Here is a 17,653-nt window from a genome sequence, read left to right as displayed (position 1 = left end):
TCATTGCCCTCCATGGCCCTTGCCTCTCTCTGGGAGACTATTCCTCATCCACTGTCTTCCATGGCCATGTCTGTGGTGGGCCTGGGAAGGACACCCTTTCTGGGGATTTTGCCCATTGCCAACCTCCTTCTTGTTGATGGGAATTGCTGGGGAGAGGGAAGCAGAGGGAAAGTTGTGAGGTTGCTATAGGGATTTAACCATCCTGGGCTGTTGCAAACCAGGTTTGAAGTTTTGGCAGTACGGCTCCCCCATAAACTTAGTAGGTGTCTGTCAATGCCTGATGATTTATTTCCTTTCCTTTCTAGGTTCTGCCCTCTTCCTAAATTTTAACTTAACTTTTGCCACTTAGTGTGTGCTGTTGGAAGAGTTGAAACAACAGCCTCCAGTGCCTAATCACACTTTGGCAGCAGGCTTACAACCTCTGTCTAAGGGCACCACCCACCCCTTCTGATAAAGCAGGTTTTCTTAGCCCAGCAAAGTCCGGAATGTGGGCCTCTCAGGAAATATAGATTGCAGGCTGCGTCAAGGGTGCCTTCCTTAGCAAAGTGGTATTTCTTCCCATCTTGCTTGGCAGCTGAGTTTGGGAGCTCTAGACTTTGCTCAGAGTGACAAGTCACCTGCCCACATTCTAATATTTTCCTGCCATCTTCTCTAACATCACGGCCTCAGTCAACACATCGGTGACCTTCCAAACACAGTGGTTGGCAGTTTAACCAAGTATTTTGCATCACCTTTCCAGTCTGCAATATCCAAGTCCTTCACATCGGCCTCTCACCCTCTCTCCCTGGTTCATTCAATCCTACGTTTTAGATTCTGTTACTTTTAGTTCCCTCACTTCTCAGTATCACACTGTGTTACTTGTTTAAGAGTTTAGTTTGGCTCATTGGTTGCATTTGGAAAGATCCAAATAACAGTGATTAAACATGGGGATGTATTTTTCCTTTCATTTTCACTCTTTTCTTAAGGAATGCTGGTGTAACCCCACCCAACAGTTTCCACTTTCATCTCATTGGCCTCAACGAGGCTGTACAATATCTGTGCCTACAACAGAGGCTGGCTTAGATGGAAGGCAGCCCCATGCCCAGAAAGATAAAAAATGGTTATCAGCTAAACAGCCACCAGCACCTGACACAAGCTACCTATTTATTTATTTTGTCCTATGAGGATAAAATAATTTTGGACTGCATTCCTCTTGATGTTTAGAAACATTGGTGGCAGTAGAGTACGGATTACCAGGTAGGGTGCCAGCCTGGGTAAGTCAGGTGTGAGTTCAGAAGGGTGAGACCTTCAGAAGCAGGCAGGCTGCATGCTGATGTAGAGAGGAACATGGCCAAGTCCAGTGGGCCTGGGTTCTAGCCCTGGCTCTGTTGTTTACCGTGAGACCCTGGCCAAAAAGTATCTTCTCTGATTCTGTTATTTATCTGACTTTAAAAAGGGAATTCTAGCAGTATCTCAGTATTGTGGCAGTTAAATAAGGTAATGCATGGAAAGTGCTCATTTACGACAGTGTCTGACACAAGGTCACGGTCAGAAAACATTAGCCATTAGCCGATGTCAGTAAAATGGGGTCAGGTGCCCATGTCTTATAATGTGCTTGTGAGGATGGGAGGAGAGAATGCGACAGTGGGGAAGGATCCGCTCAGTGGGGACATTTCCCCTCACTCCCTCTCCTGGGCACACCCATCCTGAGTCCCTCCTGGCAGCCACACAGGCTCTGCCCTCAGGTCTGGGCACTCGCTGTCCCCCAGCCCCAAACAGCCTCCCCTTAGATGTCCTCTCACCTCACTATCTCACTTTATTCTCATCTCTTCTTGGAGGGGACTTTCCGAATCTCCTCAGACCTCTGTCATTCACTAGCCTCTGACACGACCCTAATTCTCTTCATAGTACTACTCACCATCTGCCTTGATAGTATTTTATGGTCACTAATTTGCTGTCATCAGAACACAGGCTTCATGAGGCTTTGTAGGAACATTGTTTGGTTCAAGGTCCAGCACATGATAGACACTCAACGAACATCTGTTGAATGAATGAATAGTAGATATTTAATCAACATTAGTTTGCTTTTAAAATGTGCACATTTTCTAAACATAAAGAGGAATCCAGTCCAGCAGGTAGGAAGATTCGAATGAAGGTTAAGGAATTTGGAACTTCGCAAAGATCAGAATAGGAAGACATCAGAAATACAAGAGAGAGAGAGTTACTACAAGACAGCCCAGGGTGAATGTGACACCGAGGCAAGGTCTGGATAAATCCAAGGAACCTTTTATAACCCCCTCCAGGTTCAGGATTTAGCCTCTGGATTTTTGTGACTCTGGACCTGTGACTCTGGGCACATGATTGGTTTCACCTAGTTTAATGATTCTCAGTCTTTTTCATTATTTTCCCTGTCTCTCCACCCTAGAGAAAATTTTAATTCATTTAAACTCTAACACAAGATATTAAATACTAAGGAGTAAGATTTTTTTCAGGTTGGATTGAGCTTTTTTGTGAGGAGGGCACTAACTGTTATGTTATCTAAGATTTTTTTGGTCCCCTCACCCCTGAATCAGTTTTCAGTCCCTTTTGGGTGATATGAGTACAAGACTGAGCTGAAAGGGGCCCAAGAAAGTTGGCAGATTCTAAACATAGTATCAATAAATTACCTCAGCAACCAGAAGCATTTATTTTGAATGCTAAGGCTGTCAGCTTCAGGCTGCTCAGAATTAATTTAAATTTTCATGGCTGCGTGCTTGAGATGGGACTCTAATTAGAGAATTACTTATGATAGGCACAAGTGAACTGTTCCATGAAGTGGACTTTTTGTTGTCCACAAAATTCTGCTCACTGTTAAAATGGATTAATCTTCAGGCTGAGAAGCTTTTAGACCTTCACACAGATCAGCCATTGAGGAATATTGGTATTTGTAGCTGGTTGCAGATTTCTGTTCTGTGTCTTTTCTGAGTCAATGTCCCATTCCCTGGAGCTTCATTGGATATTGTGAAAGAACCACTCCTCATAGTCTTGCAAAATGGTGCGTCTTTTCTTATGCCCCAAGTCATTTCACATCACTGCAGCAGATGGGAATGACTCTACTTTCATTGTTTATAGAAAATCCCAGGAAAATGAGTTGGTGGAATGGTGCTAGAAGGATTATTACTGGAAAATTCTTAATTACAGATGCAGAATTGCAAAGTTATGTAGCTCATGAACTCTAAAATAAGACTTACTATCTTTGAGGGTGTCTGCTCACTTGAAATGACTTTTCTTTTTCTGAAAACTCCTTCCCTGCCCTCACCACATTCAGAGTCAGGGTGGACAGCCCGGTTGATACCTTGTGACTCTACCTGCTTGGCCGTAACTGACTGGACTATAGATGAACTACTGTTCCAAGCTGAGCCAGTCGGCTCTGCTCACCTTCAGTGCGTTAACCAACAACTTTTGCATTGCAAAGTGCAAAAAACAACTCAATGTAAAGTTTAGGTTTTTTTTAAAGTTTTTTTTTAAGTTCATTTTTTTCTTTGTTTCTTCTTTTTAAGTATTTAACTTTTAAAAATGTAATGTTATTGTAAACATTGATACGTTTCAGATTGAGGGGAGGGTAGCAATGCAGCCCTGTCCAGAACGGCTGAAACTAAGACTAGGAATGCTATGGGAGAACCAGTCTTGCATCTCTGCCTTCTCTTGATCAGTTTTATTTTACTTCTTGGCAGAATGGCTTTCTTGGCTACTCAGTACACACAGCAGGCAGAATATTGCCCTCCAAAGCCCCTCATTCAAATGCCACAGTTCCCACCACATGCATAATACTAGATCCTTTCTCCCTATGTTCCAGTACTCAGTTGTCAGGGAAGAACTATGGACCAGCTTGCACAAGATGCCCAGTTCTGGGCCCAAAGCTGGTGGCTGGGGGCTTATATTATGTGAACATGGCTGCCAGGAAAGTACCTATGTCATTCTGTTAAGAGGGTTATCATAGACATGTTACACCCTAGCTCCCACTTATTTATGCATCTTCCCACTAGACCATGAATTCCTTCAGGGCAAGGAATTTGCCATATCAACAGCATACTTCCAGTGCCAGGTTCAAGGCCTCGTTCTTAACTGATGTTCAACACATGCACTGAATGAATACATGTTGACATCAGGAATAAAAATTCTGTGTTACTCTGAAGTTTGGTTTTCTTCAATCAGACTTAATTAAAGAGCACCTTGCCCAAGATAGTTACTCTGTTTTCATATGTATGGAGCCATCTGAACTGTGACTAACACCTTGAATCACAGGCCATTAAAATTTTAATTTAAAGGATCTTTAAAAAAATCAGTTTAAATAATTGAGAGTCTGCAAAGTGACAGGCATTGTGTTGGAGTACAGAACATATTGATGAGTAAGACACTGTGACTGTATTTGAGGCCTTCACCGTTGCATATGAGGCCTTAGAGATCACTCAACTCTTTATTTTACAGATGAGGAAATGGAGATTCATAAAGTTTGCTAAGCCTGATGGAAAATGTTTTGATTTATTCATAAGATTTAATATGTCTGTGTGGAGTTACTTTTCAATGAGAGGTGTTACTTATTTTGGCCAAAGGAACATTCAATTTTTGTACATTTATGGATTATCTTTCTTTGATCTTTCATTTCTTTTTTAATAGGCATGTGATTATACAGATGATATTTGCTGTACGCTTTTGATTTATTTGGAACCAATTAATGGCTGGCACTCAGGTTCTTTGGAAACTCAAAACTTACTATATTAGAAATTTCTTTATGGGTACTGAATAATAAGGTCATTCATTATTGACATGGCTTCTGACACCTCTCCCATTTGTTTTCATTCCTTGTTAAATCACTTCCTGAGAAGGCTAGAGAATGTTTTTCATCATAGATGGCAAGGTTTATATTGACTTTCTCTGGATGAAAGTGAAGTTCAGAGAAAAGAGTGAAAGGGATCATTTTTCTGTGTTTACAGAGAACGGAGGTGAACATTTTCTTTGGTGGAGAAGGAGAATTGGCAGTGGACTTCACCTGACCTTTCACTGGGGGGACTTATTGTGTGGCAGGTACTGTGCAGAATTCAGTAGAGGCAAGACTGCTGCCAATTCTTGCAGGAAGACACCCCTGCTGTAGCTGACCATGCCGGCTGGCAGCTGCACCACTTCTCTAAGCAGTGTGGTGCAGGGCAAGTCGAGGAGGGGCCAAATCTTCTCACTCAGAAGCTGGTAGAAACATTTCTCTGGAGGCGATGGCTTTTAAGTTGGCCTGAGAGTAGGTCATTTTCAACAGTTTATAAAGTAAGAGAAGAGACAAAAAGCTGTAGGATGCAAAGGAACAGGATTCCATCCAAATCTGCATGACAATGATGGAATTGATGCCTGGGTCTAGGACTGGTGGTGTCCTTCTGCAACGTCTGAGTCTCTCTGTAGTGTTGATTGGCTCTTTTCCTCTTGGCATCATTATCAGAACATAGTCCTGGGATGGAGAAACTTTCCTGTGTATGCGTTTGGCTGACCAAGGTGAATGGACATAGATTTTTTAACTTTCTAGGAATGTAAGCTCTTAAATATGTCCGAACCTTCTAAGGCCTCCAAAAAGCCTTGGCACACAGCCCCCTGGTTATACATGTGTGTCTGCCTGAATCTGTGTGTGTGTGTGTATGTGTGCATGTGCACACCTGTGTGTCTGTGTGTGTCTCTGTCTGTGTGTCTATAGGTACAGGGTGGAAGGAGCTAAGCTAGGCAATGGGGAGAGGCATTAGGTTCCTGGCTCAAATAGCAAACATGGTGCTTTTATAATATACAAGGCCATCTATTCTATGTGAGAAGGCCCACTGTTGTGATGGGAATTTTTGTGTTTCTTCCAGGTGTGAGTGAGACCCAGGGAGGTCATGGCACTGCTGCTGGAGGAACTCCCCATTTCTGGGTCATTTGTGTGGGCCCTGCTGTGAAATGAGCCAAGCAAGGACTTGTCAGACACATCCTTCCTTCAGTCTCTGAGCACTCCAGGAGCGGCGACTGTTCCACTGTCATTCTAATTGTGTCCTGTCCTCTGGCCAAGGCAAAGAGCCCAGTGTCGAGTACGCATCCCTTCGGCTAGGTCACCAGCCCGAACATGCACACAGATGGTGCCAGTGGCAGCCAGGGGTCCCATGGCCCATGGGGCCCCTTGGGGTCCAGCTCCCAGGAGCAGCCTGTCCCATGATGCTGCTCTCCGGGAGTGAGCACCATGCCCATCACCCAGGACAATGCCATGCTGCACCTGCCCCTCCTCTGCCAGTGGCTGCAGAACAGCCTGCGGGAGGGTGGGGACGGGCCAGAGCAGCGGCTCTGCCAGGCGGCCATCCGGAAGCTGCAGGAGTACATCCAGCTGAACTTTGCTGTGGATGAGAGCACAGTCCCACCTGACCACAGCCCCCCGGAGATGGAGATCTGTACTGTGTACCTCGCCAAGGAGCTGGGGGACACAGAGACTGTGGGCCTCAGTTTTGGAAACATCCCCGTTTTTGGGGACTATGGAGAAAAGCGCAGAGGGGGCAAGAAGAGGAAAACCCACCAGGGCCCTGTGCTGGACGTGGGCTGCATCTGGGTGACGGAGCTGAGGAAGAACAGCCCGGCAGGGAAGAGCGGGAAGGTCCGACTGCGGGATGAGATCCTCTCCCTGAATGGGCAGCTGATGGTTGGAGTTGATGTCAACGGGGCCAGGTGAGTGGGCTGGACATGGGGTCCCTGCAGTTCACTTATGTCTGATGCTTGGATCCGCACCTACAGAGTGTTAGGAGTTCTAATGTGGAACAAAGACAATGGCATTTATCACATAAAGGGAAAATACACTAGGTTGAAGTTTTGTAGTGTTCATATTTTTTCTTTTTCTATTCACTCTTTTAGAAGACTCAGAGTAGTTCCTTTTTCCCTGAAATTTGGGGTGAAAAGAAAATGAATTAGTACATGACACAAGAGTATGAGAGATGTCACATTGAGTTAGACCCTCTCCTCCACGCAGCGCAGCTCCTCACCTCAACTGGAGCCCCTAGAGCTGGGTCCTGAATGTGCTTCCATTTGCTTGTCCCATGTCACCTTAGTCACAGATTCATAGTTCCGAAGCTCCTTGAGAGCTGAAACTCAGTCTCCATCTTCTGACTCCCAGCCGGGTCCTGGACCCAGGGCACCACTCCACGTCTGTGTGGTCAGGAACAGATATTTGGGTGGGTGTGGTTGTTTGGCATCTGGAGTGAAATAGATGAAGCTGAGGAGTTTGGGGGATGGAAATAGGAGAAAAGGTCAAGGACAAGGCTTATGGGACTGCTAATTGTTATACCTGGGTGTTGTAATATGTACCTGGGGTTTGTTTTAGTCAAGTGTTATTAAGACATGCACGCAGGGAAATGACTGTCATGAAGGAAGATGTCTACGCTCACAGATCCCTAGAAACCCAAGACAGAGGACATCACACTCTGCAGGGCCACGTGAAGAAACACTAGCATAGATCAGGAGGGGGAGGGGAGCAGAGAGAATGACCCAAAGCCTTCATCGGGGTTTCCAAGGGCAGATTTGGGTGAGACGCAGTAGGTATGCTGAGTAATCTTAGTATTGGGTGGTTTGAATAATTTCCTCAGGCGCTGAGCTCTAAGGGTCTATTACCTGACACAGGGTAATTTAGACGGGGAGTATTAACTTGATGAGTGAGCATTTGATAAAGGACATAGTTGGAGGTGTGGGCTCTGGATTGGTTCGTTTATATATCAAAAGTGCAGTCTCAGGGGAGTCACTGCAATTCCTAGGAAGTAAATACCCCTGGGAGGGGCAGTCTCTCTAGGATCAAGGTCTCAAATGCCAGAGCCTCAAGAATACAGAAAATAAGGAAATACAGTCAATGCACTCAGCTTCTGGACATTTCCCACAACTGAGGAAGTAATCCTTCCAAACGTAACTTTTTTTATTAATGAACAGTCATGACTCTGAAATTCCCTTCTCTGAGCACAGCCATGAATATGTGTTGAGTGGTGAAGGGCCTGGTGAAGTAGGGTCTACCTGGAAGCACCGAGATGTAAGGGCGAGAAGAGGAGAAGGCCAAGACCCACTGCTTGGCCTTCAAGAGAGTATGAAAGTGAATCAAAAAATGAGGAAAGGACTTCTGGAGTCCTGGGTTCCCATTGCTCATACCAAGACATTAACAAGACAGAGGAGAAGGAGACTAGCTCGGTTCTTCAAGGTTCACTCCCTAGTTCTCCGGAATAATTACAAGAAATACCATTTCTTAAGCAGTTGAAACCATAGTGGGCACTCTGCCATCCACTCTCATCTCACATCTACCAAAGCTCTATAAAGGACAGCTTCAGAGAGGAACCTTGGCCACAAGGAGACGGTGCAACCTGCCCAAGGCCACCCAGGTAAGAGGCAGAACCAGATCTGAACTTGGGTCTATCTGCCACCACAGTGGCGCTCCTCATCCCTGGGCTTTCCCACCTCCAGTCTCCCCCAGAGCTGTATGTTGGTTCTTGTCTTTTTCGTGGATGGTTTACAGCTTCACAAAATACTTCCTCAGTACAATCATAGACACCAGGGTAGAAAGTGACTAGAACAAATTATAAGCCTTCCATCTACCCAATCTGACAAGGAAAACAGAAACCCCTTCCTTATCTTATCAAAGGAAACCCAATTTTAATACAGAATCCCTTCGGCAAACTTACATGTAGCCAGAGTGCACTTAGTACTAGAAGCATTTTTAAATTAAATGTCAAGGGTTCAAAGTGTTTTGAATGTTCTCAAGATGTTCCCTTTCAGTCTTGTAACTGACTAACAGTTTTCCTTCAACACTAAATTTTCCCACATATCTAAGTAGGTTTGTCTAAGAAGCAGTGAGTAGGAATTAGGGTTCTGCAGAAACCCCAGTGTACCTCTCTGCCTTGATGATCACATATTCACCTGTACTTGTAAGCAACAGATTTCAGGTGGTCAACACAACTTCCCACCTATCCCACCAACATGATAAATCATCCTTACTATATCACTTGGAATTAAAACATGATGCACTCTTGGGTAATCCATTCTGCTCCTTCTCTTGAGTTTCATTTTTAATTCAAAACTGACTTAGATGATGTTATAGTTTGAACTGTGCTCCCCTTTCCAAATTTATATGTTGAAGTCCTAACCCCCAGTGCCTCAGAATGTAGCCTTATTTGGAAATAGGGCTATTATAGATTGATTAGTTAGACTGAGGTCCTGTGGGAGTAGGGTGGGCTCCTAATCAGTATGACTAGCGTCCTTATAAAAAAAGAAAATCTGACACAGAGAGACTGCCATGTGAAGACTGGAGTTACTTGCCACAAGCCGAAGAACTCCCAGAAGCTAGGAGGGAGGCCTGCATCAGACCCTTCTCTAATGCCTCAGAGGACGCATGGCTCTGCCAACACCTCCATCCAGACTTTTAGCCTCCAGAATTATAAGATAAAATTCTACTGCTTAAGCCACTTGGCCTAGGGTACTTTACGAAGGAAACTAATACACAGGTTCTTTTGACCCCATCACACTGGCTAGTCAGTTACCCAGGTGATTTCCTCCCTGACAAGTGTTACTTTGAAAATGTTAGTGTACTGTGGATGTTTTTGGAAGAGAACAGTCTGAAAACCACGTGTGTGTGAAATGTGGGAGGAGCAGTTACAAAATATGGACCAAGATGTCGTGGTTTGCTTATTTTAAAAATTAGCTTAGGGTCAGTACAGAAGGTTTACCCCTGGGGAAACAGAATTCGTAACTATGGATGTGATGCCATTTGCACCCCAGAAGCAGCTCTGAAGCCAACCCAGGGACTGTCCCAGAATTTCAGACCCCATTCTGCTTTCTCACTGGCTAATCACCCTGAGGTCTTCAGTTTGTGTCTCAGCTCCCCCACTAGCTCTGTGAACCCATCATTCTTTTGAGTGGTAACAGCATCATACACAAGTGAACTTCTAGAGAACATTCTGGGATGGGGAAGGATATTGGTCATGCTTGAAGGCAGAGCTGGTAGCACACGGAGGAAGGTTTTTGTTTGCGAGCTGTATCATCCCTACTCTGGGGAAGGTGAGGTTTTTCTGGCATGTTCTATTTACTTCTCTAAGGTGCAGGGAGAACTTGGATGGTTTTTAAGATTAATTCGTACAAGGGATGCTTTGTAACCCCAGTCTCTCCCTCCCTCAGCTAGCTTTCTATAAGTAAACCAGATCTGTTCCCTGAGGACAGATTGTTCCAAATTGGTAACAAAATGTGGAATTAATTAAGACACAACCCACACACCAAAACAAAAACAAGTAGCCTTTTCTGTAAAGTGAAAGGGCTCATGTTTCACTTAAAATGTATTTTTCAGGATGTAAGCCTCCACTGGACTTTTTTGTACATTAATAAACATGAGCAGAGCATAGTGCAAAGAACATAGACCTTGGAGAAATGGATCTGGCTTCCAGACCTGATTGCTGACTGTGTGACAGTGGGCAGGTAACCTTGGCCACGGAGGGTTGATGCTGTTCCCCAATAGGGTCATTTAGTGAATGAGATAAGATGGTTTATTGAATGTTGAATAGGTATCTGGCACATGGTAGATCAGCAAACAAGAGAATAATTCTCAGCCCAGAAAGTGGGGTGATAATTCAAATTCTGAGCAACTGGTATGGCACGGGGACCAGCCAGCTGGAAAGGATGCCAGTGCATGCAGGAATGGGGTCCTGGAGCCCCCAGGGCCAGACTGCACCTTTGAGTTACTAGCATGTGAGAAGTCCATGCGGTCCCAGGAGAGGGGCCAGAGTGCTGAACTGGCAAGAGGGCCCCGGGGAGTGCAGGGCGACTGGCCAGCGGGTACAGGGGCATTGCATTACAGACCAGGCCGACCGCTGCGTATCAGCTCTGGTCGGAAGTAACCTTCAGCACAGTACCCATTGCCTTTAAATTGTGTGTAAAATTAAATTTAGGGTTGTTACAAGCTCAGACTCTGGTTACCCATGGCAACCTTGAGTTCTCTCTAGGTTATAGCAGATTTTAAGCAGAGTGTCAAGAGGCTGCTAGAAGGTGTTACTTGGAGAAATGACTGCAGGTAGAGATATAGGAGATAACAGAAAGAAAGAATTGCCAATTATAGCTTTATAATATAGTCTCTGGGGCCATTCCAGCATGAGGGTTCTGCCTACCTGAATATGCCCAAGGCACCTGGCACTCTATTAAGGGCTGTATATATAGTAAGAGGCGGTCACTGTGATGGCCTAGGGATTCAGGGAAGGTCAAATCACACCCAGCTTGCCGTTCAAGAAGCCAGAGAAGCATGTAATACGCTTCAGAAAGATTTCCATTACAGAAGGTTAAAAGGAAAACAAGTCTCAGCATTTAAAATTCAATTATCTGGAAAACTCTTCATGTGGAACAGCCCATTCCCCAAGGATGCCGCATAACTGAAGCATCACAGGGCCTTGCATTCGTGCCCCCTTCATTCTCTCAGCCTGCTTTCCCCACATGCAATTTCATTTCATGACTTGGTTCCTGGAAGGTGTCCCAGAGTTCATCCAACTCCTATTTTCTCATTGTACTGAGGAGGAAACTGAGGCTCTGGGAGGTGGTCTCCCCAGGGTCATGTATCTTCTTACAAGAAGAGTAAGAACTAGAATTCAGGGCCTTTGACTCAAATTCTAGGACTTTTTCTTCAATACTACAAACAGTTACCAGTGAAAAAAGGATTTTTTTTCACAGTTTACTACTATTGACAGGTAAATAAATAGAACATCAAATTTTTCCGCGTGGATATTTCTATGTCCGTTCTCAAAATGGATGGTAACTACAACTAGAACCTTCCTTATCAGCAATAGCTTAATTTACAGCCGCTTACTAAGCGTGTAATAGACAGAGCCTGGGACATAGCAGCCTGCTGTCCCTCAAGTCTTCAGAGCCCATCCTGGGGCAGCTGTGGAGGATCTTCCGCCGTCGCCTGCCACCTTGTGGTTGAAGTTGAGCACAGGGCTGGGAGTCATAGCCAAGTTTATTATTCAGGGGCCTGTGTGGGTTTCCAACCTGTGCTGTCCGGACCATGATTTCGGCCTTCAGAGCTCTCTCTATAACGGCAGCATCTGAGCCATCCCTGAGCAGAAAGTGACCCGGCTGCCAGCCCCCTCCTCCCGGGGGCTGGCGAGAGGAGGGAGACACATCCCAGGTCCTCCACGGATCCTCTCCTAGCACTCACTGCCCTGGGCCTCAGGCCCCCGCGACTGGTGAACAACCCACCTGATCTCTTCGTGATGGACGGCGGAGGGAAGTTGGCCTTCCCTGTCTAACTCAAGCCTCCTGTTCTCAGGAAACTTTAAGGAAAGTGTGAGTACCACGGCGGTGTCAAACACTGCGCTGACCAATGGGGTGGATTCTTTGAGAAAACTGGCAACATTTGCAATGTCCTCAAGTCACAACCTACAGGTCATGGCCAGGAACAGTGGCTTTTCAGGGTCCGCTTGTTCTTATGAGACAATTACAAGAAAGGGATGCACTCTTGAAGATTTAAAGGGGGTCGAGGCTGCAGAGCTGCTCTTTCATTTCACGCCAGGGACCAGCTTCTCCTCATGACTGACTTTCAGCCATGGGAGATGGAAAACCCGAATCTCCCACTGAAGACACTTGCTTTGAGACTTTAGCATTACTGTTGGGAATTGTTGTAATAGTAGTGGTGAGCCATGAAGAGAAAAAACATAAAGGCATCTTGGTGAGATTATTGTGTTAATGCTGACTTCACGCTCTCCTCTCTCCGGGCACTCCTGGGTCGTTTTCTGCCATCTCTTGACTTCTTCCTTTCGTATGTCCAGGTATTCAACAAGTGATAACACATGTTGATTCTCTTGCTTTGAGCACCAGATGCCCTCAATGGCTCTCAAGTTTTTCTTTTTCAAAAGGTCATTGAGTTCCCAGCTTTGGCACCTGCTTGGGCCCCTGTCCCTCTCAGTCTTCTGGTAAGACTCTTCAGGTAGCTGCTCTACCTGGCTCAGCTGTTTGTAATTAACCCGTTAGCCAAGCACTTGAATTCCTGTCTTTTGGTGTTCTACTGTGTGTGACTGCCTCCTCCTGGAAGGGAATAAAATCTGATATTTTCAAGACCCAGGTATATATACATACGTCTTTTACATAATTTACAATAAAACATAGGGTTTAAACAGTTATATAGATTTATTCATGGGGTTCTCCTTTGAAATATCATTTTCCTCCAAAGATTTTGAGGGTGTGAGTTTAACTTATACTGTATTTAAATTGGTCGTGGAGATGTGACTCCTAGTGGCTTTTGGATGACCAAGTTTACCAATGTTGAAATGCAGAGCAACACTCAAAGGCATGACTTTCCCAGGTTCTTTGCATCTCTGAGGAGCCACAGAGGCCTCGATGCATGGGTGTCAGCGATGGTCTAACACTGACACATCCCAGTTACATCGTTCAGGTCTCTTTCTTCACCAGAGAGAGGATGATTCCAGTCTCTTGGACTTAAATTTAGCCATTTCCTTTTGCAGAAGGGAAGGGAGACAGGGCCGGGCTGTTTCCATAGCTGAAATGCATGTTTGCTCAGCCCTTAGACTGAACTAATTGGTCATTTCATTTAAATAGGCTGGGATTTATTAAGAAACTTTCGACCTTTGAGATCACAGATATATTTTCACAAATGTCCCTGGGGGAGACCTGTACTATTATGGGGGGCAAGTGGGGTGGGGTCCTTAAAAACTCAAGCTCTGTTAAGTACAGGTCTCAGTCAAATTGCAAGGCAAGGCTTGGGGGTTTTCCCTGACTCAAGGGTTTTATTTAGTCCATTCCCGAGAAGTCCTTACCTGACCCAGCAGAATGGGCAGAGAGGACTTAAATGGTGTTTACCTGAAATGGTTCATACTCTAGAAAGTTTGTCACTTAACTAGCTCCACGGATTGAGGGAAAAAATTATTAACATTCCAAGATAAATTTATTTTTTTATCTTAACAAAATAAGAAATTGAGCTTGATTAATGTTGTACATATGGATGGACACTGGCATCCTTACTAAGTCTGTGTATCAGAGGGTCCATGTCCTATGTACCATGTGACATATCCTGAGGAAAGAAGGAGCCATCCACAAAGGCCCCCTCACTGCTTAATTCACTTTTGAAGTAGGCTTATGGATTAAGTCCCTTTGTTTTAATTAAATTAACCTCTAACAAATGGACAGATAACTAAAATCCTTGAGGGAAAAAAGAGGATTAAAAATAATGTAATTAATGCAGGTGTAAACAAACTATAAGAAAACAGCGGGGTTGGCCCTTATCACTGGTATGTGCTCAGTCACCTTATGAGGTAAAACAATGATGAGCTATTCAGACTACAAAAGTTAGACAGAAGTAAAATTTGAAGCTACTCAGACACTGTGTGAAATACAAGTTTCTAGCCCCTGTCATTAAAGAAAAACCTCACTGCTAGTGTAGATTATGCCTTGAGATAATACTTAACAATGGGATAAAGCTATTGTAATTAGCAAGGTATTTACAGTCAAAATATCCACAACACAAATAACAATTGTTTTTCATATTTTAGCAGTGTTTAAAATGATGCAATACTGAATCTAGTCCAGAATTTTACTAACCTGAATATTTAAGATCCTATTTGGATGTTTTTTACTTAATTGCTTTAGGCAAAAATCAGATACCATTAGAAAAACACCCATTCTTCCTGATGCAGTAAAAATAGCTAAAATAACACATGGAAAATAATATAGTTACAACATAAAATGCCTGATTTTGTCAGCAAATTCTGTTGGAAGCTGCACAGAGAGCTTGCTGAAGTTTTAAAGAAACAGTAGGCAGTGTGGGAGGTGGAGGAATGTCCTGCTGTTTCTCAGATATTCCAAATAAGGGAATTTGCTTGCTTCTCTTTCAATAATGAAATAGCACACCTACTTATTTGTGAGTCACTAAAGGAAAGAGATACCAGAAAAGATATATTTTCAGAAGTCAATGACTTTGTTAGTTAAAATAATGCTTCATGGGAAAATTATGTAAGGTAACAGCTGCCTTGACAAGAATAAAAAAGAATTCAGAGTGAGGTTGCAAAAATAGGCCAGAACATGAAACTGAGTCACCACATTGGTCCTAGGAAAGTTAATGCAGCAAAGGAGCTGAAGATGGAAATGCCCAAAATGCTAACTGTCATCAGTGCGGCTCACTTTAAAATAAGACCTTTAAAATGAATAGAAGTTTTACTCTTTTCTCTAATAAGATGGCGAACGATCATGAAAATGTTTACTATGTAGAGGACTGATGTTTATCTTGAGGCATAGCATTCAACAGAGCGATCAAACGTAAAGATGTACAGGATTTTTCTTCTATCTACAAAAAAGACAAGTATTTCAAATTTGCCTACCTTATCTATGAAAACAAGTGGTTTTCAGTGACCTGGTTTCTGAAGCTATTTTTTCTATGTCTTTGTGATGTGTGTCAATGTATATTACATACGTATACTCATACATATATATTTAATATATTTTACATTAAGGTTCATATAGTATAATGCACAAATCTTAATGTATAGCTTGATGAATTTTGACATGTGTGTACACTCATGTAACTATCACCCAGATATGTATGTATATATATTACATACATATACTCATACACATGTATTTATTATATTTTACATTAAGATGCATACAGTATAATGCACAAATCTTAATGTACAGCTTAATGAATTTTGACATGTGTGTACATTCATGTAACTATCGCCCAGATCAAGATCTCAAACATTCCCACTAATTTATTTCCCCCTTCACCTATTTTACCCACTCCCTGACTCACCTCCCCTGTGGCAAGCACCAGTCTATTCTCTGTTTATGAGACTCTTCAGTTCTGTCTGTTTTGTTTTTTAGATTTCACATATATGTGAAATTATATGGTATTTGTCTTTCTCTCTCTGACTTATTTCACTTAGCATGATACCCTCTAGGTCCATCCATGTGGTTGCAAATGGAAAAATTTTGTTACTTTTTATGACTGAGTAATATTCCATTGTATATATGTACCACATCTTTTTTTATCCATTCATCTATTGATGGACACTTAGGTTGCTTCCATGTATCTTGGCTATTGTAAATAATGCTGCAATAAACATAGGAGTGCATATATCTTTTCAGATTAGTGATTTTATTTTCTTTGGGAAAATTCCTGGAAGTAGAATTGCTGGGTCATACGGAACTTCTATTTTTGTTTATTTTGAGAAACCTCCATATTGCTTTTTATAATGGCTGCACCAGTTTACATTCCCACCAACAGTGTATGAGGGTTCCCTTTTCTCCACGTCCTTGTCAACACTTGTTATTTCTTACCTTTTTGATATTAGCTATTCTGACTGGTTTGAGGTGATACTCACTGTGGTTTTGATTTGAATTTTCCTGATGATTAGTGATGTTGAGCATCTTCCCTCATGTCTGTAGGCCATCTGTATTTCTTCCTTGGAAAAATATCTATTCAGGTCCTCTGCCCATTCTTAAGTTGTACTATTTGTTTCTTTGGTATTGAGTTGAACGCATTCTTTAGAAATTTTTGATATTATCTTTTAATATATATCATTTGCAAATATATTCTACCATACAGTAGGTTCTCTTTTTGCTTTGATGATGGTTTCCTTTGTTGTGCAGAAGATTTTATTTGATGTAGTCTCACTTGTTTGTTTTTGTTTTTGTTGCCATGCTTGGGGAGACATATCCAGAACAAAGTTTCTAATGCTGATGTTCAAGAGTTTACTACCTTTGTTTTCTTTTAGGAGTTTTATGGTTTCAGGTCTTATATTTAGGTCTTTAATCCATTTTATCTGTGTATGGTGTAAGACAGTGATCTAGTTTCATTCTTTTGCATGTAGCTGTCCAACTTCCCAACACTATTTATTGAAGAGACTGTCTTTTTCTATTTTATGTTCTTTTGTCATATATTAATTGACATATAAGCATGGGTTTATTTCTGGGATCATTTCTGGACTCTATTCTGTTCCATTGTTCTATATATATATTCTTATATCAGTACCATACTGTTTTGATTACTGTAGCTTTGTAGTATAGTTTGAAATCAGGGAGGTTGATACCCTCAGGCTTGTTCTCCTTCCTCAAGATTGCTTGGGCTATTTTTGGCCAATATATATCTGTAGCATACTTTCACAAACAGAAACACTCACAACCTGTCTCTCTAATGTAAAGATGATGTTGTAGCAATGGTTAAGAAATTACTATTTTAAAGAAATTCATACTATGGAAAGAGCATTTTCAAAATGGATTTCTGGAAATGTTTTCATATATGTTATTTTTTTAATGCTATTTGTCAATTAAAACTTTGAGATCTGAAGAACAAATTTTCTATATTTTAAATCTTCCAAGCATTTTAGAGAACTTATGTAAAAAACTGTTTTAAAAGGGGGGCAGAGCCAAGATGGCGGCATGAGTAGAGCAGCAGAAATCTCCTCCTAAAACCACATATATCTATGAAAATATAACAAAGACAACTCTTCCTAAAATAGAGACCAGAGGACACAGGACAACATCCAGACCACACCCACACCTGCGAGAACCCAGTGCCTTGCGAAGGGGGAGAGGAAGGCCACAAACCAACAAGAAGGAAAGCTCTTCCAGCTGTCACTCATACCAGCTCTGCAAACTATCTCTACCACCATGAAAAGACAAAACT

At 42.8% G+C, this 17,653-nt stretch overlaps 1 protein-coding gene across 6 annotated transcripts in view; it reads left to right on the top strand.

The window, feature by feature from the left end:
• PDZD2 (PDZ domain containing 2) overlaps positions 1-17,653 on the top strand; it is a 356,980-nt gene that overhangs the window by 111,460 nt on the left and 227,867 nt on the right. For all 6 annotated transcript variants that reach the window (XM_037001705.2, XM_073237473.1, XM_037001759.2 and 3 more), the window contains one exon: positions 5,844-6,681. In XM_037001705.2, coding sequence (XP_036857600.2) covers positions 6,206-6,681 — 476 coding nt within the window. In that variant the 5' untranslated portion in view covers positions 5,844-6,205. The remainder of the gene's footprint in view (positions 1-5,843; positions 6,682-17,653) is intronic.

Source organism: Manis javanica, chromosome 1 (genome assembly GCF_040802235.1).
Source record: "Manis javanica isolate MJ-LG chromosome 1, MJ_LKY, whole genome shotgun sequence".
Taxonomy (NCBI): Eukaryota; Metazoa; Chordata; class Mammalia; order Pholidota; family Manidae; genus Manis; species Manis javanica.
Note: the sequence above shows the minus strand (reverse complement) of the source record. Positions and strands in the feature narration are given on the sequence as shown.